General features: G+C 60.4%; 1 protein-coding gene across 3 annotated transcripts in view; it reads left to right on the top strand.

The window, feature by feature from the left end:
- Positions 1-21,395, top strand: part of EPHB2 (EPH receptor B2) — a 269,656-nt gene that overhangs the window by 198,558 nt on the left and 49,703 nt on the right. For 2 of the 3 annotated variants that reach the window (XM_075906628.2, XM_075906630.2), the window contains exons 6-11: positions 1,695-1,819; positions 15,149-15,311; positions 15,636-15,744; positions 16,695-16,762; positions 18,754-18,876; positions 20,992-21,239. In XM_075906628.2, coding sequence (XP_075762743.1) covers positions 1,695-1,819; positions 15,149-15,311; positions 15,636-15,744; positions 16,695-16,762; positions 18,754-18,876; positions 20,992-21,239 — 836 coding nt within the window. The remainder of the gene's footprint in view (positions 1-1,694; positions 1,820-15,148; positions 15,312-15,635; positions 15,745-16,694; positions 16,763-18,753; positions 18,877-20,991; positions 21,240-21,395) is intronic. The other variant, XM_075906629.2, reaches the window with a different exon arrangement.

The following is a 21,395-nucleotide window of genomic DNA, read 5'->3' as shown; positions in this document are numbered from 1 at the left end:
CACATTTCTCTGGCCCTTTTCTGCAGCAGGGGGTGAGGGCACAAAGCCCTGAGGAGAGCACTGGGAGGCGGGCGGGGAAGCCAGCACATGACCTGGGTTAAGAAGGTTGAGGAGCAGGAATCCAGTGAAGTGCACCAGGGCTGGAGCGGAGGGAGAGAAGCAGCTGTGATTTGCAAAATGGATAGCAACTTGCCATCCCGTGAGCAGCTGCCATTCCCCAACCTCAGCATGTGTCTCAGAGCCCATGGCTGGCAGTCCACCACCAGCTACCCTGGCCTGTCTCATTGTTCCTGTTTCACAGATGGGGAAACTGAGGCATGGGGTGGGGATGCCACTTGCTGGCAGAACCAGGACTGGAACCTAAGTCTGCTGACTCCCATGTCTGGCCCTAAGCCCCAATCCATGCTGGAGGCTAACCCAGCATGAATGACTGAATGTTGAAACAGTAAATGAAGAAAATCAGCTGCAGAGTAAGGATGTTAACTAACGAGTAATTTATTACTCGACTGGTCGATAGGCACTTCCGCATTCCACCTTGGAAATGTGCATGGGCCCCCGCTGGGCCCCCAAGGAGGAACGGGGACTCCGCATGCAGCCCGGGGCCAGTGGGAAGTCCTGCCAACTCCGAGCTCCATGTGGGCGCCAGCTGTGAAAGGCACAAGAGCCCCCTGCACGCTCGGGGGTGCGTGCTGTGGCAGAAGAGCGGGTCTCAGCCGTGCAGGTGGGCCTGGTGGGCGTGGCGTGCAATCTCACCACCACGGCCCCACGGTGAGGCTGAAGGCAGCAGTGAGCGACGGGTGCCACGCTGAGGTGCGCTGTGCCACAGGGAGTATCTCCTCCCTGCCGGTCCATCCCCTGAGGGGTCAAAGCCTAGTGCTGCGGATCTGAGGGGCTGTGCCCTTGGCCCTCTCTGCCAACGCTCTTCCTGACCCGGGTTCCTGGGAGCCATGTACACTGGGGTTCTGCCTCATTTGCACCCGTGTGAGAGCAGGGTCCAGCCACATTTCCGTGGTGCTTACTGGGAGGGGGGAACAGGAGTAAATGAACCTGCCCTGGCTTTGCCACTGGGCCCAGCCCCTGGTGCCAGGGGATTCCCCCCATTTCATGTGAACATGGGAGTGGGGTGAGAACCTGGGGCTGCATCGTTCCTAGCAGGCTACACCTCGAGCCACCTTGGGCAGTCACCCTCACGCCCGGCTGCAGGCCAGTGGGAGCTGGAGCCGGGAATCCAGCGTGTGCACTAGCACCAGGGGAGTCTGCAGGTGCGTGTGGCAGGTCGTTTCCTGCGTTATGCTCAGGCTGGCAGACCCAGCACGCAGGGCAGGGCAGCGTGCACGGCTGGTGTGTCCCTGGGCCCAGCCCTGATGAATCGCGGGTGGGGAACCAGCTTTGTGCATGTTCTTGGTGCAGTGGCTTTGCTGGGATACATGGCAGTTATTGCTCAGACATGAACGCCTCTGGCCTGAGAACTGGGGCCTGTTTCCCATGACAATAATCCAACCCCCCTGCCCCGGAAACGCTGCCCTGAACTGCACAGATCTAACCCTGAATAACTGGCCACGCTCCTGTTTTATTTTGCTGCCCTCTGAAGCTCCCACCCTGGGGCTGTGCCGACGAGTGGCCAGTGACTATGACCTGCCCCCACTTGCAGCGTCACTGTGCCCCTGACTTACCGTCTTCTCTTCTCTCTTCAGCCCCGTCTGCCGTCTCCATCATGCACCAGGTGAGCCGGACTGTGGACAGCATCACCTTGTCATGGTCTCAGCCTGACCAGCCCAATGGAGTCATCCTGGATTATGAGCTGCAGTACTATGAGAAGGTATCAGCAGAGCCCGGGGCTGCCCACTGTTAACACGGGCTCAGGCCTTTGCCACCCTTCCTGGAGATGTGCCGAGGGGCAGCTGGAGATGGCACGTACCCCCAGGGCACGTGGCGGCACAACTGGAGTCAGATCCAAGGGAAGGGAGTACGGGTGGGCGTGGCTGGCACAGAGGCAGTCTGGCAGGGCACACAGATCCCGGGATGCATGCCTCGGGCAGGCCACGCAGCAGGGACCCCTGCAGGCACCGGGCAGCTCGCTCTGCTTGGCTTATGTAGCTATTCGAAGGGGAATGAGGAAGCTCCTGAGGCCAGGGCAGGACCGGCCCGACCTTCAGTAATCATAGAATCTTAGACAACTAGGCTGGGAGAGCCCTCGGGACCCGCAGTCCAATACCCGCCTCAAAGCAGGACCCGCCCCGCCCAGGCAGCCCCGCCACTCCCTAGGGAAATCGTTTTTCCAACCAAGACCCCCCCCACTGCAGCTTCAGCCCATTGCTCCTTGTTCCGCCACCTGCCCCCACTGCGAACAGCCTTTCTCCAGCCTCTCGGGAACCCCCTTCAGGGAGTTGCTGGCTGCTATCAAACCCCCCTCCCCCCCACTCTGGGTATGTCTACACTACCCCGCTAGTTCGAACTAGGAGGGTAATGTAGTCATACCGAGTTGCAAATGAAGCCCGGGATTTGAATTTCCCGGGCTTCATTTGCATAAAGCCGGCCGGCGCCATTTTTAAATGCCAGCTAGGTCGGACCCCATTCCGCGCGGCTACATGCGGCACAGACTAGCTAGTTCGGATTAGGCTTCCTATCCGAACTAGTTGTACGCCTTGTGGAACGCAAAGAACAGGTAGTTCAGAATAGGAAGCCTAATCCGAACTAGCTAGTCCGTGCCGCGTGTAGCCGTGCGGCACGGGGTCCGACCTAGCCGGCATTTAAAAATGGCACCGGCCGCCTTTATGCAAATGAAGCCCGGGAAATTCAAATCCCGGGCTTCATTTGCAACTCGGTATGACTACATTACCCCGCTAGTTCGAACTAGCAGGGTACTGTAGACATACCCTCTGCTCTTCTGCAGACTAGACAAGCCCAGATCCCTCAGCCTCCCCTCGTAGGTCATGGGCTCCAGCCCCCTCAGTATTTTCATTGTCTTCTGCTGGACCCTCTGCAATCAAGAGCTGGTGGTGCTCAGAGCTCTTGCAGGCTAGCTCGTCCCTCCGATGTGCTAACGCTGAGGGCCCAGGGACTTGTTTTTCCCTCTCCCTGTTACAAGGGTGGCCCCTTCCTGTAGCAGGAACTGCGCTGGCTGGAGCCTCGCGAATGGACGCACTAGTGCTGCGGGGCCACATTCATGCTGTATGAGTGGCATGAATTCAGCCCTCAGAGCCAGTCCTAAGGGCGTCTCTGCATTTGTTACACTGGCAAAACCGTGGGCCCGCACTCCCCGCTGTGACGTAGCAGGGACAGAAAGGTGAGGGGCTGGCAGGCGCCGCTGGGCATGTGCAGTGCATCACCGCTGGGTCTGCCCGGGGGCAGGTCCCAGGGCTGGTGTGAGAGGCTGGAAGAGACTCAGGGGTGGCATGTCGCAGTGACAGGCTCTCCCTCCCCGAACCACGTCCCACTCCAGCCAGGCAGAGAAGAGGGATTCTGGGCTAGCCAGAGGGACTCCCCTGGCCCAGCGTGTAACGCCACATGCACGGCGGTGAGGTGTCGGGGGCAGTGCAAGGCCCAGCTTGCTCTGGCAGGGGACACGGGGTCAGGAGGCGCAGCCTCAGGGAGAGGTGGGTGAACCCCTTGGCCATGGGAAGCGCAGGGCAGGAGCCTCCTTCCCAAAACTCGTCTCTTCCGCAAACGACGCACGAAAACATCTACTCAGCACCCCTCTGATCGAAACAGAAAATACTTTCCCAGCAGTGGCTGGAGTGAATGATTAATCCCCATCGCTCCCTGCCCGTGACCTATTTTCTCATCACCAAGAGCCAGGGGGAGAAGGGGGAGGGGAGAGCTGCTTGGTAAGCTGTAAAATAGGTCCTGACCTATATTGCATAAATCGGAGCATTGCCTTGACCCTTGGGAGTGCTGCAGAGAACACAGCGAGGAGGATGGAGCAAGGACCAGCCAGGCCCAGAGAGGGGCCCCTGCCCAGAGATGCTCTTGAAGCAGCGACAGAAGATCTCAGGGAGGTTATTTGCTCTCTCTTGGTGGTGTGTAAATAGCAGGAAATCGTCTGGAACGCCTAAGCGGGGCCGGAGGCCCGTCTGCTGGGCTGTGGCTGGCTGCTGGAGGCGGATGCTCTTATCCGTGCTCTTCAAAGAGATCGTGGAAGAGGCAAATGGTGTGGTGGCAAATCATTCCTACAGCTTAAGATGCACACGGCCTTGGTGCTTTGCAGAGGAGCTGGGCTGGAGTTTGTTGCCTGCTTCAGCAGTGGGCAGAAGGCAATATTCTAGTGAAGGGTGTTAAGGACTAGCCGACTCTCCTATCAGATAGAGGCGGAGGGGAGAGAGGGGGTATTTCAAAGTGGCAGCACTGTGGGGAGCCCGGGGTCAGTTGGGGACTCCCTAGCTGACCCCGGGCTACCTGTGGCATTTCCGCGGAACCCGGAGTCAGCTGGGGAGTCTCCGTGCAGCTCTGCCACTGTGACATGCCGAGCAGAGCCTGGGATCAGCTGGGGAGTCCCCCACTGACCCCAGGCTCCACATGGGCTGTGACGGACCAGGCTGAGTCTGGGCACAGCTGAGGGCGTCCGCTCAGGGCGAATTGCTCAACTTCGGGGCTCCTTACAGCCCCCAGACTGGAGACCTTCCCAAACAGGCCACAAACCAGTCCCACAGAGCACTTCAGCTGCCTGCCTGAAGCCTCACGAGCAAACCCCCTCCAGCATCCCAGCAATATCCGTGCCCCAGATGGCCCCGGGCCTCATACACAGGTGGGGGGTCTTAGCACCCAATCCCACCTACCCCGAACAAGTTCTGTCCGGTTCCAAGAAACCAGCCACAGATCCCTGGTCAATTTAGCCTCCGGATCTTACCCACAAATCACGCTGAGCCAATCCTTTAGCATCTACCATCTAAAGGTTTATTGCTACCAGAAAGAAAAGCCTGAGAGTAAGGTTGTTAAAGGATAATACTTTACATGCATCGAATCTACCAGTTCTCAATGCAGGCTCTAGCAGAGATGTTATAGCTGCTTGCTTAGAAGACCTTAGTTGCACATCCTAGGTCAGGATGGGTCAACAGTTCTTTCTGGCCCTTCGATCCCTGCACTGCTGCCTCTGGGATGAAGTGCTGAGCTGAGTACAAGATGGAGTCAGCCACATGGTATCTTTATACCTCCTTCCTGGTCTCTTCTTGGCTGCAGCAGGTCACCTGGCCTATCCCTGTGTTCCCTGCTGGTAGCCCTTAGGTGTCGGTCACCATTCCCGAGGTGTGTCCTTGGCCCATTGAGTGCTATTGTCCCACAGGGCCTCGCTAATTACCATGTCCATAGACCGGGCTCTGCCCAATGCTCAACCACATTCAGAGGGACTTCCAGTCTCCACACAGATTACAGATTCCTAACTACACACACAGACATTATACAGATACATGAAGAGCAGATACAGAATCAGAAGAAAGTAAGCTTTTTTTTGACCCCTCACATGGCCCCCTTTGTACCATTTTTGGGGCGAACACCCCCGCATGGGTGCAGCAGTGACCCGGCTGCTCCTCTCACAATCCAATAACGTGACACGGGCACTTCCGCTTTGAAATGCACAGGCTCTTGTGCATTTCAAAGGAGAAATGTGGACATGCCTATCGACTAGTCGAGTCGTCGATGGAAATTGCATTGACGACTTGACTAGTAAATTAATTGTTATTTCACATCCTTAATTCTAACCCAAACCCTCCGGTTGCTTGCAGAGGTAGCATCTGGTACCAGTGCTAGAGTGATACTATGGGACAAGTTGGTCCTTGTCCCTACGACTGCCTGTCCTCCTCCTTGCTCTGGTCCATCCCCAAAACTGAAAATCCTGCCTCCAGCTTTCATTGGGAAACGTCTTTTCCTTTCAAAATTGATTTTATCTTATAATCTAATACAGTACAAAGTGCAAATGTCACAATTGGAATGAAAGGCTTTGATTTGATCACTGCACAATGTTTCAGTTGGCCCAAAACAATTTTCTTAAAGTGGATTTCAGAGAAAATGTGAAATGTTGGTTTTGTTTGAGTTTGGAATTAAAGCCGGTTTCCACGTCAGTATTTCCTGCAGAGCAGAAACTCTGAGCTTCAAGCAGCTCTAGTTGTCATTCAAACCATCATATGGATCCAACCTATGATTTTTAGCCCTCATTACTAAGCAAGACCCAGGGGAAAAGCCCTCTTCTCCCTAAGGTATCTCTGCTTGCTCCATTTCAGCTCCCTACCGCAAATGCTTTGGATGCTGTTTCAAAGTAGCACCATTGTACTATCATGGGAGAAGTGTGCTTGCTCTGCTGAAAATACCAGAATTGCTGAAAGTTTCCAAACAGATTCACCCCTGGGTGGTAACCAGCCCTGGAGAATTCCAGCCCCAAAGGTTGTGAGCCCCTGGAAAACAGGGGTTTCCCATGGAAAAGCTTTGGGCTCCGTCATGAAGAACCTCTGGTCTCCAGATGGAGTTAAGGAAAGCAGAGGGAGGAAAGCTGGACAGCTCGGCACACAAGCCACCGCCCTGGCTCCTAAGAGCCTCGCTGCATCAGGGCTTAGCTGGTCATTGGTCCAGATGCACAAGAGCTGAGCTGTTCTGACCCCGGCAGTGGTGGCGGCTTAGGTGGCCAGCCTGTGCTGAGTTGGCCTGTGGTCACAGGAGCCCCGAGGCGGGTGGAGCATGGAACAAAGCACGGGCCCAGGCCCAAGCCACCCTGGCATTTGGTGCAGTGTGTCACTGTCAGGGCTGATCCTCACTCTGGCACTCCGAGTGCAGAAGGTGAGGGCTGCAAGAGAGCTCCAAAACCTCGTCTCCACGGGCCCTGGTTACAAAACTTCCCCCAGAATCCTAATACCCAGATTTTGGGGAATTGCTGCCACCATCAAGTGCTTTTTTGTCCCTAAAAAAACAGGGATGAACATTTGAAACCACCCCCAGAGGTACCCTAAGCTCTTTGCCCCAAAAGAGCTTGAAAAAGAAAAGAGGAAAACAAGCTGCCGTGTCTGGTAGCTGACCCTCCGTCAGAAGCCTGCAGATACCCACAGCCAGACCTGCCAGGACACACGTGATTTTTAGTACAAAACAAAAGACACGCTTGGGAAAGCATCCTAGGTTGCTAGATCTACCACCTAGGAAAACACATTAAAAGCAGAGGAAGATCTCTGGCACGGTGCTTAGGTGGTGCATGGGGAGGGGAGGGCTAGACTCACAGAGCAGTTCAAACCAAACCACAAAATAAAGACAAATGTCCCTGACCGTGACTGGACTCACGTTTCCCTGGTGCTCACGTCTCCTTTTCTCTTTGCTCAGCCTGCAGGGGCCTGGCAGTCCTGCCTGAGTTTCAGTCATTCTGTGCCTCTTCACTCCTGGGTTCTCTCTCTCCCGGAAGGAAAACAGGCAGAGAGTCCAGATCCCATTCAAATCTCCATTGGCTCTCCCAGCCCCGCAACACCCTTGCTCGGTACCTGAGTTAACCCTTTAGTCACCAGGTGCTGGTCAGCGCTCCCCTTGCCCATGACAGTCGCACAGGGAAGGACTCCAGGCAGTGGAAGAACAAGTGGGCTTGGCGTGCTCCGAAAGGTGCCAGCCTGGTGGCTGTTTGCCTGTCCATTGCCAGCCCTGTGCAGACACCCCTGTCGGTGCTGCAGCTCACCCAGCTGGCCCAGGCCGCACAGCTGTGAAAGCAGCGCAGGCTGCTCCAGGAGGACTTGTGCAGCCCCCAGGCTGCTGACAAGGAAGGGAAAAGGGGCCCCGGGGCCCCGCATTGTCAAAGGGCCCAGCACTCTGGACTGCTGCTACTATGGCCGCTGGAGCCCTCGGCCCTTTACACGGCCTCCGGAGCCCCAGGCAGTTCTGAGGACTGGCTGCCCCTCACCATGCCCCTTCCAGGAAGGGTCCGGAGCCAAGTCCCCCCCCCCCCCACACACACACACATTGCCCAGGGCCCATTGAAGTCAGGTGCCAGTCCTGCTGGCCTATTGCAGCGAGGGTTGCCAGGTGTCCGGTTTTTGGGCCCTCTGTCCAGTGCAATGTCCGGTATTTTCTGGTTTTCCGGCTGGGCGCCCGAAGGAAGCCTGGCGGGGGCAGGGCGAGTGGCTGGAGGGGGCGCGATCGGCGCTGGGAGCCTCTGGTTGCGTCTGACGTAGGAGTGACGCCTTGAGGAGGAGGAGAAGCCCCGTCCGTGCCCCTGAGCGCTGGTCAAGCGCCTTGTGGAGCCGTAGCCGGACTCACTCGTACTTCACCGGGATCACGCGCGGGACAGGCAGTGATTCTCTCCCCACCCCCCACTCCCCCCAGCCAGCCCCGAACCCTCCCGACCAGCCCCCTCCTCCCAACCCCCTCCAAGCCAGCCCTGCTTCCTGCTGGCCAGTTCTCCCCCAGCCAGCCCTGCTTCCCGTCCCCCCCACCCACCCCCTCCCCCCACCTCCGCCAGCCCTGCTTCCTGCTGGCCAGTTCTCCCCCAGCCAGCCCTGCTTCCCGTCCCCCCCACCCACTCCCGGCCAGCCCCGCTCCCCTCCTGGCCGGTCTCTGCCGCCCCCCCCCCCCACCCCATCAAATGTGTCTGAAATTTTTTCTGAAGCTACCTGGTAACCCTAATTGCAGCTAGCAAGTTTTTCCTGTCCCACCAGCAGTACAGCCTGTGACTGCAGCATAGGCATGCCCTGTGTCAGCAGCACACGTGCATTGGCAAGACCAGCCTGCAGAGGAAGGGCTGAGGCGAGGAGTGTGAGGGGAGGGCACTTTGGAGCCCAGGGGGTGAGAGCAGAGGAGCAGTCGGGGTGTGAGGGGAGGGCGCTAGAGCCCAGGGGGTGAGAGCAGAGGAGCGGTTGGGGTGTGAGGGGAGGGCGCTAGAGCCCAAGGGGTGAAACAGAGGAGAGGTCAGGGTGTGAGGGGAGGTGCTAGAGCCCGGGGGGTGAGAGCAGAGGAGAAGTCGGGGTTTGAGGGGAGGGCGCTAGAGCCCAGGGGGTGAGAGCAGAGGAGAAGTAGGGGTTTGAGGGGAGGGCGCTAGAGCCCAGGGGGTGAGAGCAGAGGAGAAGTCGGGGTGTGAGGGAGGGCGCTACAGCCCAGGGGGTGAGAGCAGAGGAGCGGTCGGGGTGTGAGGGGAGGGCGCTAGAGCCCAGGGGGTGAGAGCAGAGGAGAAGTAGGGTTTTGAGGGGAGGGTGCTAGAGCCCAGGGAGTGAGAGCAGAGGAGAAGTCGGGGTGTGAGGAGAGGGCACTAGAGCCCAGGGGGTGAGAGCAGAGGAGCAGTCGGGGTGTGAGGAGAGGGCACTAGAGCCCAGGGGGTGAGAGCAGAGGAGCAGTCGGGGTGTGAGGGGAGGGCACTAGAGCCCAGGGGGTGAGAGCAGAGGAGCAGTCGGGGTGTGAGGGAAGGGCGCTAGAGCCCAGGGGGTGAGAGCAGAGGAGCAGTCGGGGTGTGAGGGAAGGGCGCTAGAGCCCAGGGGGTGAAACAGAGGAGAGGTCAGGGTGTGAGGGGAGGGTGCTAGAGCCCGGGGGGTGAGAGCAGAGGAGAAGTCGGGGTGTGAAGGGAGGGCGCTAGAGACCAGGGGGTGAGAACAGAGGAGAAGTCGGGGTTTGAGGCGAGGGCACTAGAGCCCAGGGGGTGATAGCAGAGGAGAAGTAGGGTTTTGAGGGGAGGGTGCTAAAGCCCAGGGAGTGAGAGCAGAGGAGCAGTCGTGGAGTGAGGGGAGGGCGCTAGAGCCCAGGGGGTGAGAGCAGAGGAGCAGTCGAGGAGTGAGGGGAGGGTGCTAGAGCCCAGGGGGTGAGAGCAGAGGAGAAGTCGGGGTGTGAGGAGAGGGCACTAGAGCCCAGGGGGTGAGAGCAGAGGAGCAGTCGGGGTGTGAGGGGAGGGTGCTAGAGCCCAGGGAGTGAGAACAGAGGAGAGGTCGGGGTTTTAGGGGAGGGCGCTAGAGCCCAGGGGGTGAGGTAGGAAGTTTTCCCTAATGTCCAACCTAAACTTCCCTTGCTGCAGTTTAAGCCCATTGCTTCTTGTGCTATCCCCAGAGGCCAAGGAGAACAATTTTTCTCCCTCCTCCTTATAACACCCTTTTAGATACTTGAAATCTCCTGTCATGTCCCCCTCAGTCTTCTCCTTTCCAAACTAAACAAACCCAGTTCTTTCAGTCTTCCCTCATAGCTCATGTTGTGCTCACCTTTCATCGTTCATGTTGCTCTTCTCTGGACTCTCTCCAGTTTCTCCATCTTTCTTGAAATGTGGTGCCCAGAACTGGACACAATGCTCCAACTGAGGCCTACGCAGTGCAGAGCCGAGTGGAAGAAGGACTTCTCGTGTCTTGCTCACAACACTCCTGTTAATACGTCCTATATTGATGTCTGCTTTTTCCCAACAGTGTCACACTGTTGACTCATATTTAGCTTGTCATCCACTATGACCCCTCAATCCCTTTCTGTAGTATCCTTCCTAGACAGCTGCTTCCCATTCTGTGTGAATGAAACTGATGGTTCCTTCCTCAGTGGAGCACTTTGCATTTGTCCTTATTAAACTTCATCCTATTGACCTCAGATCATTTCTCCAGTTTGTCCAGATCTGTCTTTAATTCTGACCCATCCTCCAAAGCACTTGTAACCCCTCCCAGCTTGGGATCATCTGCAGACTTAAGAATCGTACTTTCCATGCCTATAGCTAAATCGTTGATGAAGATATTGAACAGAACCAGTCCCAAAACAGACCCTCATCTCAGTGGGCTGCAAGATTGTCGTGACTGAGACAGTCTCCTGGAACGGGAGCTTTGTGTCCCTGGAATTTGTGGGTGGAGCCGACTGAAGCAGAGTGGGGCTGTGCTTGGGAGCGCCCGGCCCTCAGTGCCAGTGTTGGGTGCAGTCAGCACCCCCTTGCCTCGTGCCTTTGCTCTAAGTGCATGTCACTTCAGTAAGACCAGCAGGAAAAGCTACGCAGATGGAAACCAGCAGAATCTGACAACCCTGTGTATGGGCAACAGTAGCCAAACTGTCCCACGGGCCAGACTTCCACATGTGGCCTGCAGGGGCTGAGCATCAGACACTTGGTAATTTGGTCCCCAGTTTGGGCTGGCTCTGACGTGTCACCGCTGATGCAGGCAAAGGGAATAGCCGCCTCCCAGTTCAAGCTGGTGACACATTTTTATTTAAAAAATGGTTAAATAAAATGTGGCAATTTTTGAAAACTGTAATTTTTACAAAAATATTTCAATTTGTCTCAAAATTGATGATTTTTATAGAGCCTTTTCCCCCCTTGCAGCTCTGCTTTTGCTTTGATGTCTCCTGTTAGGTTTTGGTATTTTTCCTTCCCTGCCTGGTTTGGATTTAATAGCTGTGGGCTTGTTTTTCCAAATCAAATATGTTTCAAATGGACAGTTTCAGTTTCAAAATGGAAACGTTACTTTTCAAAAACAACGGGATGGGGTGGACAGAGCCCCATCTTCCACTGGTGGCCATTCAGCACCCTGGCCAGCAGCAGGGACAGTGGAGAGGGCCTCCAAGCAGGGCAGAAGGGCAGCTGGCCCTGCATCCAATCAGGGGTCAGCAGCCTGGTATATAAGGAGCTGCTGAGGGCAGGTCAGTTAGTTCCTTCCTGGAGCTCAACCTGGCTGGAACTCTGGGCTGGCTGGGAGCATCAGCACCTGGGCCAGCGCCGAGTGGGAGCTGGACCTTTTCAATGAACCAAGGCTAGATCCTGCAACAGGTGGCTAGCCTGTGGACCACGGGCGAGGGGGGACCCTGGACCTCCACTGCCAATTGGCCTGGGCGAGGTGGTTGTTGTGAGCCCCTTTGTAGCCGCTAGGGGGTGCTCACTGACAGGACTGAAACTGTTACAAACCAAAAAAGGGAAACAAATTTCTGTCAAAATTTTCAAGCTCAATAAATTGGTTCGTGGCCATGCCAGTGGGGCAGACGTGCCTGCAAAATGCCCAGGGCCTGGGCCAGACATCCCAACAAGCCTGCCAGGGTGAGTGGCACAGGCAACCCAGCTGCCCAAAGGAGGTTTCAAAGCCCTGCCAGATGGAAGGGACGGGCCTGGAGGGGGCAATTAAAGCCCCCATGGGAGCTGGTTAGACAGACCTGAGGAGAAAGGAAGGCTGCTGTGGTAGAGGAGCAAGAGGGAGCTGAGCTGTGGGAATGGGGCATTACACTGCACTGGCCTGGCAGGGCCTGCCCCAGGAGGTAAGAAGGGAGTGATTGCCCCCGCTGGGCATGCCCGGAGGGGACAGGAGTGATTGCACCCGCTGGCCATGCCCGGAGGGGACAGGAGTGATTGCACCCGCTGGGCATGCCCGGAGGGGACAGGAGTGATTGCACCCGCTGGCCATGCCCGGAGGGGACAGGAGTGATTGCACCCGCTGGGCATGCCCGGAGGGGACAGGAGTGATTGCCCCCGCTGGCCATGCCCGGAGGGGACAGGAGTGATTGCACCCGCTGGCCATGCCCGGAGGGGACAGGAGTGATTGCCCCCGCTGGCCATGCCCGGAGGGGACAGGAGTGATTGCCCCCGCTGGCCATGCCCGGAGGGGACAGGAGTGATTGCACCCGCTGGCCATGCCCGGAGGGGACAGGAGTGATTGCATCCGCTGGCCATGCCCGGAGGGGACAGGAGTGATTGCCCCCGCTGGGCATGCCCGGAGGGGACAGGAGTGATTGCACCCGCTGGGCATGCCCGGAGGGGACAGGAGTGATTGCCCCCGCTGGCCATGCCCGGAGGGGACAGGAGTGATTGCATCCGCTGGCCATGCCCGGAGGGGACAGGAGTGATTGCCCCCGCTGGGCATGCCCGGAGGGGACAGGAGTGATTGCCCCCGCTGGGCATGCCCGGAGGGGACAGGAGTGATTGCACCCGCTGGGCATGCCCGGAGGGGACAGGAGTGATTGCCCCCGCTGGCCATGCCCGGAGGGGACAGGAGTGATTGCCCCCGCTGGCCATGCCCGGAGGGGACAGGAGTGATTGCACCCGCTGGGCATGCCCGGAGGGGACAGGAGTGATTGCCCCCGCTGGCCATGCCCGGAGGGGACAGGAGTGATTGCACCCGCTGGCCATGCCCGGAGGGGACAGGAGTGATTGCCCCCACTGGCCATGCCCGGAGGGGGAAGGAGTGTCCAGCAGCAGCATTGCAACCCAGCTAGCTGCTCCTGGTTGGGACTTGTGCATTCGATTTCTCCTTCCTAACTGGGGTTCTCTGCACTCGCCCCTGGTCCTGTGTCCTGTGGCATTTCAGCCCATTCGCCGACTTACCAAGCTCGTTTTCAATTCTCATCCTGTCCAAGGTGCTGGCAACCCTTCCCAGCTTGGTGTCATCCTCAACTTTTATAAGCCTATAGTACCCGACCCAGTATAGATCCCTGTGCGACCCACCTAGAAACATCCAGATCGCAGGCCCTGGTTCTCACAGGGGACTTTAATCACCCTGACATCTGTTGGGAGACCAATATGGCAGTACACAGGCAATCCAGGAAGTTTTTGGAGAATGTTGGGGATAACTTCTTGGTACAAGTGCTGAAGGAACTGACCAGGGGCCATGCACAGCTTGACCTGCTGCTCACAAACAGGGAGGAACTAGGAGGGGAAGTAGAGGTGGGTGACAACCTGGGAAGCAGTGATCAAGAGATGGTCGATTTCAGGATCCTGACCAAAGGAAGAAAGGAGAGTAGCAAAATACACACCCTGGACTTCAAAAGAGCAGACTTTGACTCCCTCAGAGAACTGATCGACAGGAGTCCCTAGGATGCTAACATGAAGGGGAAAGGAGTCCAGGACAGCTGGCAGTATTTTAAAGAAGTCTTATTAAAGGCACAGAAAGAAACCGTTCCGATGCGCAGCAAGAAAAGCAAATATGGTAGGCGACCAGATTGGCTTACCCGAGAAATCCTTAGTGAGCTTAAACACAAAAAGGAAGCTTACAAGAAGTGGAAACTTTGACAGATGACTAGGGAGGAGTATAAATATATTGGTCGAGAATGCAGAGGAGTTATCAGGAAGGTGAAAGCGCAATTGGAATTGCAGCTAGCAAGGGATGTGAAGGGTAACAAAGGTTTATACAGGAATGTTAGCAATAAGAGGGTGATCAGAGAGGGTGTGGGGCCCTTACTGGATGAGGGAGATAACCTAGTGACAGATGATGTGGGAAAGAGCTGTGGTACTCAATGCTTTCTTTGCCTCTGTCTTCACGGAGACGGTCAGCTCCCAGACTAATGCGCTAGGCAACGCAGTATGGGAAGGAGGTGGACAGCCCTTGGTGGGGAAAGAACGTGTTAGGAATTATTTAGCAAAGCTAAACTTACACAAATCCATGGGCCCGGCTTTAATGCATCCGAGGGTACTGAGGGTCTGTCTACGCTACCCTCCTAGTTCGAACTAGCGGGGTAATGTAGACATACCGCACTTGCAAATGAAGCCCGGGATTTGAATTTCCCGGGCTTCATTTGCATAAACTGGGCGCCCTGCCTGCCTGGGAGCTTTGAGCTTCTGAGAGGAGCTCAGAAAATAGCTGTGTGGTCGCGCAGCCACGCAGCGTAGAGGGAACTATGGTCCCCTGCCACAAGTCCCCTCCCTGCACCGGCTCCTTCAGCCCCACTGCTGGCTGGGTGACACCGCTGCCCCAGCCCTGCTGCCGGCCGGCGTGCAGCCCCAGTCAGGCCTGCCCCGGCCCCAGCTAGGTTGCCACAGCCCCAGCTCCGTCGCCACAGCCCCAAACGGGCTTCCCCTGCAGGGCGGCTCTCTGTCCCCACTGCAGGCCGGCATGCACGGGCTGTCCCCCCACCCCACTGTAGCTCCACGACCCTGCTGCCAGAGGAGCTCGCCTGGCTGAGCCCAGCAGCAGCAGCAGCTCCTCTGCTTCCACCAGCTCTCTGCTGCAACAAAGCTAGGTGGGCGCAATCCGCAGCCTCCCCTCCCGCCCCCGGAGCTGTTGCTGCAGCCACGAGGCTCGCAGGGGCAGAGGGACTAGGCTGAGCTCCTGCCCCACGTGCCACTGGCAATCGGCTCCGGGTGTAGGTTGCCGACCCCTGTTCTATGCAGCCAGCCCCTCAGACGAGCATTCCTGCTCCTGGTCCTCAGCGCAGTGAGGGGAGCCCTCCTCTCCGGCTCCCTGGAGCCTTGTGGGGGGCCAAGCGCCTGGCGCCCGCGCGGGCAGGGGGCCCGGGTCCGGCTCTCTGGCAGCAGCCGTTGTTTCCCTGGCAGGATCTGAGTGAATTCAATGCCACAGCAGTGAAGAGCCCCACCAACACCATGACTGTGCAGAACCTCAAGGCTGGCACCATCTACGTCTTCCAGGTGCGGGCGCGCACCGTGGCGGGGTACGGGCGCTACAGTGGCAAGATGTACTTCCAGACCATGACCGAAGGTGAGACCGGCAGGCATGGCTCCCCAGGGCCCAGAGACAGCCCCGGGCCTTAGCAGGGGGCCTGCTCGGGGAGGTGCTGTCCCTGCCTGGCCCAAGGCTGAGTCTCACCCACCCGGCCTGGCGGGGCGCAAGGGAGCGGAAGGGCCCAGAGGGTGGCTGTGGGCCCTCACCAAGCTGGGATCCGCACAGGACGCTTCATTCCCCTCTCCCGCTGAGCCGGGAGACCCCACCCCTCCCCCTGCCCTGCGGGGAGTGCTCCCGCCGTGGGTGAGCAGGGCCCGTGCCGGGCTCTCGCACTCCTAACGCCCCCGTCCTGCCCGCCAGCCGAGTACCAGACCAGTGTGCAGGAAAAGCTGCCGCTCATCATCGGCTCCTCCGCCGCGGGGCTGGTCTTCCTCATCGCCCTGGTCGTCATCGTCATCGTGTGCAACAGGTGGGTCCCGGGCGCTGGCCACGCGCTGCCACGGGCAGCCAGTGAGGGCAGGGCCCGCCGTGCTCGGTCTGCGATGGCGGGGGGGGAAGGGCAGGAGGGGATTAGGGATAGGAATGGTTTACCTCATCAGGTGACTCTTACCGGTTACTGTTAACGAATGGCCCAGCCAGCCTCCCCCCCCCCCCACATGCGCCTGTTCAAGCAGTTAACCAGTTACTAGAACATGTAACCGGTTAACTGGTTAGACAGGATTTCACATCCCTCGTGGGGATGGGCAGGGAGGGGCAGAGGTGGGCAGAGGTGGGGGAGCCAAGAGCAGAAGGCAGGTGGGAGAGGTGAAGGCAGGTGGGGGAGGCAGGGCAGAGGGCAGGTGGGGGAGGCCAGGGCAGAGGCCGGGGCAGAGGGAGGCTGAGGTGGGGACGGTTAGGCAGGGATGGGGGCAGAGGGCAGGTGGGGGAGGTGAAGGCAGGTGGGGGAGGCAGGGCAGAGGGCAGGTGGGGGAGGCAGGGCAGAGGGAGGCTGAGGTGGGGACGGTTAGGCAGGGATGGGGGCAGAGGGCAGGTGGGGGAGGCAGGGCAGAGGGCAGGTGGAGGAGGGGGCAGAGGCCGGAGCAGAGGGAGGCTGAGGTGGGGACGGCAGAGGGCAGGTGGGGGAGGCAGGGCAGAGGGCAGGTGGGGGAGGCCAGGGCAGAGGCCGGGGCAGAGGGAGGCTGAGGTGGGGACGGTTAGGCAGGGATGGGGGCAGAGGGCAGGTGGGGGAGGCAGGGCAGAGGCCGGGGCAGAGGGAGGCTGAGGTGGGGAGGGTTAGGCAGGGATGGGGGCAGAGGGCAGGTGGGGGAGGGCGGGCGGGGCAGAGGGCCCTGGGGCTGCATGGGCACAGTGGGATGGTGCTGCCATGCGCTGTGCTCGCGGCCCGGCCCTCCCCCAGCTCAGTGCTCCCTTTCCTTTCAGAAGACGGGGCTTTGAGCGGGCCGACTCGGAGTACACCGACAAGCTGCAGCACTACACCAGTGGCCACAGTACGTAGGCACACGGCCCCTCCGGCACCTCGCGCTCGTGCCTGGGAAACCCCCTGGCCCAGCCACTGGGAGAGTTTTCCCCGGTACCCCAGCTCTTTGATTGAGCCAGACTTACTGCGGAATTGACTGGGCAACGTTCCGGTTACTGGTGCGAAACCCGCGGCTCCGTAGCCTCCAGCGGGGCTCTCCATCGGCAGAGCGTGATCCTCTCTGACAGGACGGGTGCCGGAGCCCCCTGGGCCTGCCATCTGCCCGGGGGCCTGAGCCGCTCTCTAGAATCCCACTCACCACCTGGCTGTGCGTCCCTGAATCCGCACCCTGCGCGGCTCCCGGCCCAGCTGCACACCAGCCACAGCCGGAGGAGGGAGCGGTGCCACCGGGCCCTGTGACCCGCGTAGCTGGGCACACCGGCGTGGACCCATCGGCCGCTCCGGGCAGCCGAGTTGCCGCAGGAGAAGTCTGGTCCGCGCATCTGGCGAGGGCTGTACTGTCTGCCGGGGCAGCCCTGCGGGGCGTGTGCACAGACGCGCGTGTGGCCGGGGATGGCACATGGGCGACCACTGGGCCTTGCTCTGTGCCCAGCCACGGTGCCGGAGCCGTGCACGTGGCTTTGGTGGAAGTGCCACGAGCCCCGTCCCTCCTGGGAGCGCCCTAGGCTTGCTCTCTGCAGTGAGCCTCCTTGCAGCCTGGCACCGGCTCGCCCAGCGGCTGGGTCTGCTCCGCTAGAAGCCCCGTGCTGTACCCCTCGCAGCCCAAGGGCTGGGACAGGCCGGAGCAGGGCTCTGCCAACTGCCCCGGATGAGTCCAGTGTGCAGTGGTGAGTTCCAGATGGGCTCCCTCCCTGGGCCCTGTCCTGTCTGGCTGCTGGGTTCCTCCCCACCGCCCTGCCTCTGGGGAGTTATTTGTAGGAGATCGTGCGGGCAGGACACCAGACTGGATTCTCTAGCTCCCCGGCTCTGCCACTGGCTGGCTGTGTGGCCTTCAGCAAGTCACATAAACCAGCATTTTCATATGCGCGCAGGGGGACGGGATTGGGAGCCCAAGTGCCCTGCTAGTCATAGGTGGCAGGCATCGCCAGCCCCACGGCCTGAGGGACGGGAGGTTTGCCTGAGGCTTCCCTGCACCATCTCCAGGGCGGGGGGCCTGAGGCAGGGCTACCGCTGTGCTCACCGCTGTGGCCGTGGCTCGCGGGATGCAGTCAGGGCTTCACACTTTGGTGCAGTGGGGGGAGCCCTCGGGCCAGGCAGGGGAGCTGCCCGTTCAGAGCCTGGCTTGGGGCAGGGACATGCCCAGGCGATCGGGGGCAGCCAGTGCAGTGGGCAGGCTGGGGTGTTCTGAGCTGGGGCTGGGCGTCCCCAAGGCGAGACACCTTATGGGCAAGGGGTTCGCTGGCTCCCGTCTGGATTCCCCCATATGAACTCAGGTGGTTCTGGGTTGCTGCAGGGGAGCCCTGCTGGGCGTGAGGTTCCTGGGCCTGGGGGGCGATGGGCTCGCTGGGGCCGGCTCTGCCAGGCCCTGTCAGTGTCTCTGGGGAACCAGTGGGTGGGATAAGCTGCAGGCTCCCTTGGCCCAGGCGCCAGGCTCCTGCATGCCAGGGGAGCCCTGTGTCTGGGAGGGGCCTGCTGGGGAGAGCCGGCTTCGGCGAGCAAGACGCTCTGCATGGATTGCGCTGTTCCTGGGGGTGCCGGCGCCTTCCCACGCGCCTGTCTCCTGCCCTGCTCCCCTTCCCCGCAGCAGCATTTCCCTCTTGCACACATGCACAAGCATGCGCACACACGCACACGTGCACACACACACATGCACACGCAAATGTGCACACACATGCACATGTGCACACACATGTACATGCACATGTGCACATGCACATGCATGTAAACGCACACACATGCACACACATGCACGTGCACGTGGGTTCTTCCTTCCCTTTGTGCATCTTCTTGCTGTTTGGCTGCCCTGCCCTTTGCCTCTCTGACGCTCCCCCCTATTCACAGTGACACCTGGGATGAAGATTTACATTGACCCCTTCACCTACGAGGATCCCAATGAGGCCGTCAGGGAGTTTGCAAAGGAAATTGACATCTCTTGTGTCAAAATTGAGCAGGTGATCGGAGCAGGTAGGCTGGGCTTGTGGGGCTGGGTGCTCCGTCAGCCCCACAGCGCCCTCCTGGCAGCCAGTCCCGGGGCTGGGAGGACCTTTGCCACTGAGGCAGGGCCCATGGGGACAGGAGATGGGGACAGCCCAGGCATGTTCTGCTAGCTGGCATGCCCGGACTCAGCACCAGGCTGGCAGTGGGTGCTGTGCGAGTGGCACACTCAGCCCCACGAGGCAGGGACACCTCCCAGCCCCAGCTCGCTGACCCAGAGGGAGCGCTGTGGGCTCCTCAGCTGGAAGGCTGAGTAAGCCCGAGGAGAAGCAGGTGGCACAAAACAAGGGGGGGCCAGTGGTGAGATTCCAAATGCACTCAGCCGCCCCCAGAAAGAGGTGGGCAGGGGCGTGAGGGTGGGTTGGACGGGCTGTGGCCGTGTGCGTGGCAGGGTGGGTGCGAGGCCACGGGCCTGGGGCTGTGTGCGTGGCAGGGTGGGTGCGAGGCCACGGGCCTGGGGCTGTGTGCGTGGCAGGGTGGGTGCGAGGCCATGGGCCTGGGGCTGTGTGCGTGGCAGGGTGGGTGCGAGGCCACGGGCCTGGGGCTGTGTGCGTGGCAGGGTGGGTGTGAGGCCATGGGCCTGGAGCTGTGTGTGCGTGGCAGGGTGGGTGTGAGGCCATGGGCCTGGGGCTGTGTGCGTGGCAGGGTGGGTGTAAGGCCATGGGTCTGGGGCTGTGTGTGCGTGGCAGGGTGGGTGTGAGGCCATGGGCCTGGGGCTGTGTGTGCATGGCAGGGTGGGTGCGAGGCCACAGGCCTGGGGCTGTGTGTGCGTGGCAGGGTGGGTGTGAGGCCATGGGCCTGGGGCTGTGTGTGCGTGGCAGGGTGGGTGTGAGGCCATGGGCCTGGGGCTGTGTGCGTGGCAGGGTGGGTGTGAGGCCATGGGCCTGGGGCTGTGTGTGCGTGGCAGGGTGGGTGTGAGGCCATGGGCCTGGGGCTGTGTGAGTGGCAGGGTGGGTGTGAGGCCATGGGCCTGGGGCTGTGTGTGCGTGGCAGGGTGGGTGTGAGGCCATGGGCCTGGGGCTGTGTGAGTGGCAGGGTGGGTGTGAGGCCATGGGCCTGGGGCTGTGTGTGCGTGGCAGGGTGGGTGCGAGGCCACGGGCCTGGAGCTGTTGTGTGCGTGGCAGGGTGGGTGTGAGGCCATGGGCCTGGGGCTGTGTGAGTGGCAGGGTGGGTGTGAGGCCATGGGCCTGGGGCTGTGTGTGCGTGGCAGGGTGGGTGCGAGGCCACGGGCCTGGAGCTGTTGTGTGCGTGGCAGGGTGGGTGTGAGGCCACAGGCCTGGAGCTGTGTGTGCATGGCAGGGTGGGTGCGAGGCCACGGGCTCAGAGCCGTGTGCGTGGCAGGGTGGGTGCGAGGCCATGGGCCTGGGGCTGTGTGCGTGGCAGGGTGGGTGCAAGGCCATGGGCTCAGAGCCATGTGCATGGCAGGGTGGGTGCGAGGCCAAGGGTCGGGGGCTGTGTGTGTGGCAGGGTGGGTGCAAGGCCACGGGCTCAGAGCCATGTGCATGGCAGGGTGGGTGCGAGGCCAAGGGTCGGGGGCTGTGTGCGTGGCAGGGTGGGTGCGAGGCCATGGGCCTGGGGCTGTGTGCGTGGCAGGGTGGGTGCAAGGCCACGGGCTCAGAGCCATGTGCATGGCAGGGTGGGTGCGAGGCCAAGGGTCGGGGGCTGTGTGCGTGGCAGGGTGGGTGCGAGACCACGGGCCTGGAGCCATGTGTGTATGGCAGGGTGGGTGTGAGGCCACGGGCCTGGAGCCATGTGTGCGTGGCAGGGTGGGTGTGAGGCCATGGGCCTGGGGCCGTGTGCGTGGCAGGGTGGGTGCGAGGCCATGGGTCTGGGGTCGTGTGCGTGGCAGGGTGGGTGCGAGGCCACGGGCTCAGAGCCGTGTGCGTGGCAGGGTGTGTACGTAGCAGGGTGGGTGCGAGGCCATGGGCCCGGAGCCGTGTGCGTGGCAGGGTGTGTGCGTGGCAGGGTGTGTGCGTGGCAGGGTGGGCATGTTTCCTGGAGGGGAGGAGCAGGGCCCCCTGCAGTGTCTGAGTGGCCGGGCAGAGCAGGGGGCCTGCAGTGTGTAACCTGTGCTCCCCACCGCAGGGGAGTTTGGGGAGGTGTGCAGTGGGCACCTCAAGCTGCCTGGCAAGAGAGAGATCTTCGTGGCCATCAAAACGCTGAAGGCGGGTTACACGGAGAAGCAGCGACGGGACTTCCTGAGCGAGGCCAGCATCATGGGGCAGTTCGACCACCCCAACGTCATCCACCTGGAGGGCGTGGTCACCAAGAGCGCCCCGGTCATGATCATCACCGAGTTCATGGAGAACGGCTCCCTGGACTCCTTTCTGCGGGTAGGAGTGCTGGGCGGAGGGGGGCAGAGGGGATGCTGGGACAGGGTGGGGCGGGGGCAGGCCTGGCTCACTCACTGCAGCTCCCCGCTGCGGGCTCTGGAGGGCTCTGCCCGAGGGCTGTGCGACAGGCCCACGCTCACACCCTGATCACTGAGC

The sequence above is a fragment of the Pelodiscus sinensis genome, chromosome 24 (assembly GCF_052426305.1).
Source record: "Pelodiscus sinensis isolate ZL-2025 chromosome 24, ASM5242630v1, whole genome shotgun sequence".
In the NCBI taxonomy this organism is placed as follows: domain Eukaryota; kingdom Metazoa; phylum Chordata; order Testudines; family Trionychidae; genus Pelodiscus; species Pelodiscus sinensis.
This window is presented reverse-complemented; position numbering and strand designations above follow the sequence as displayed.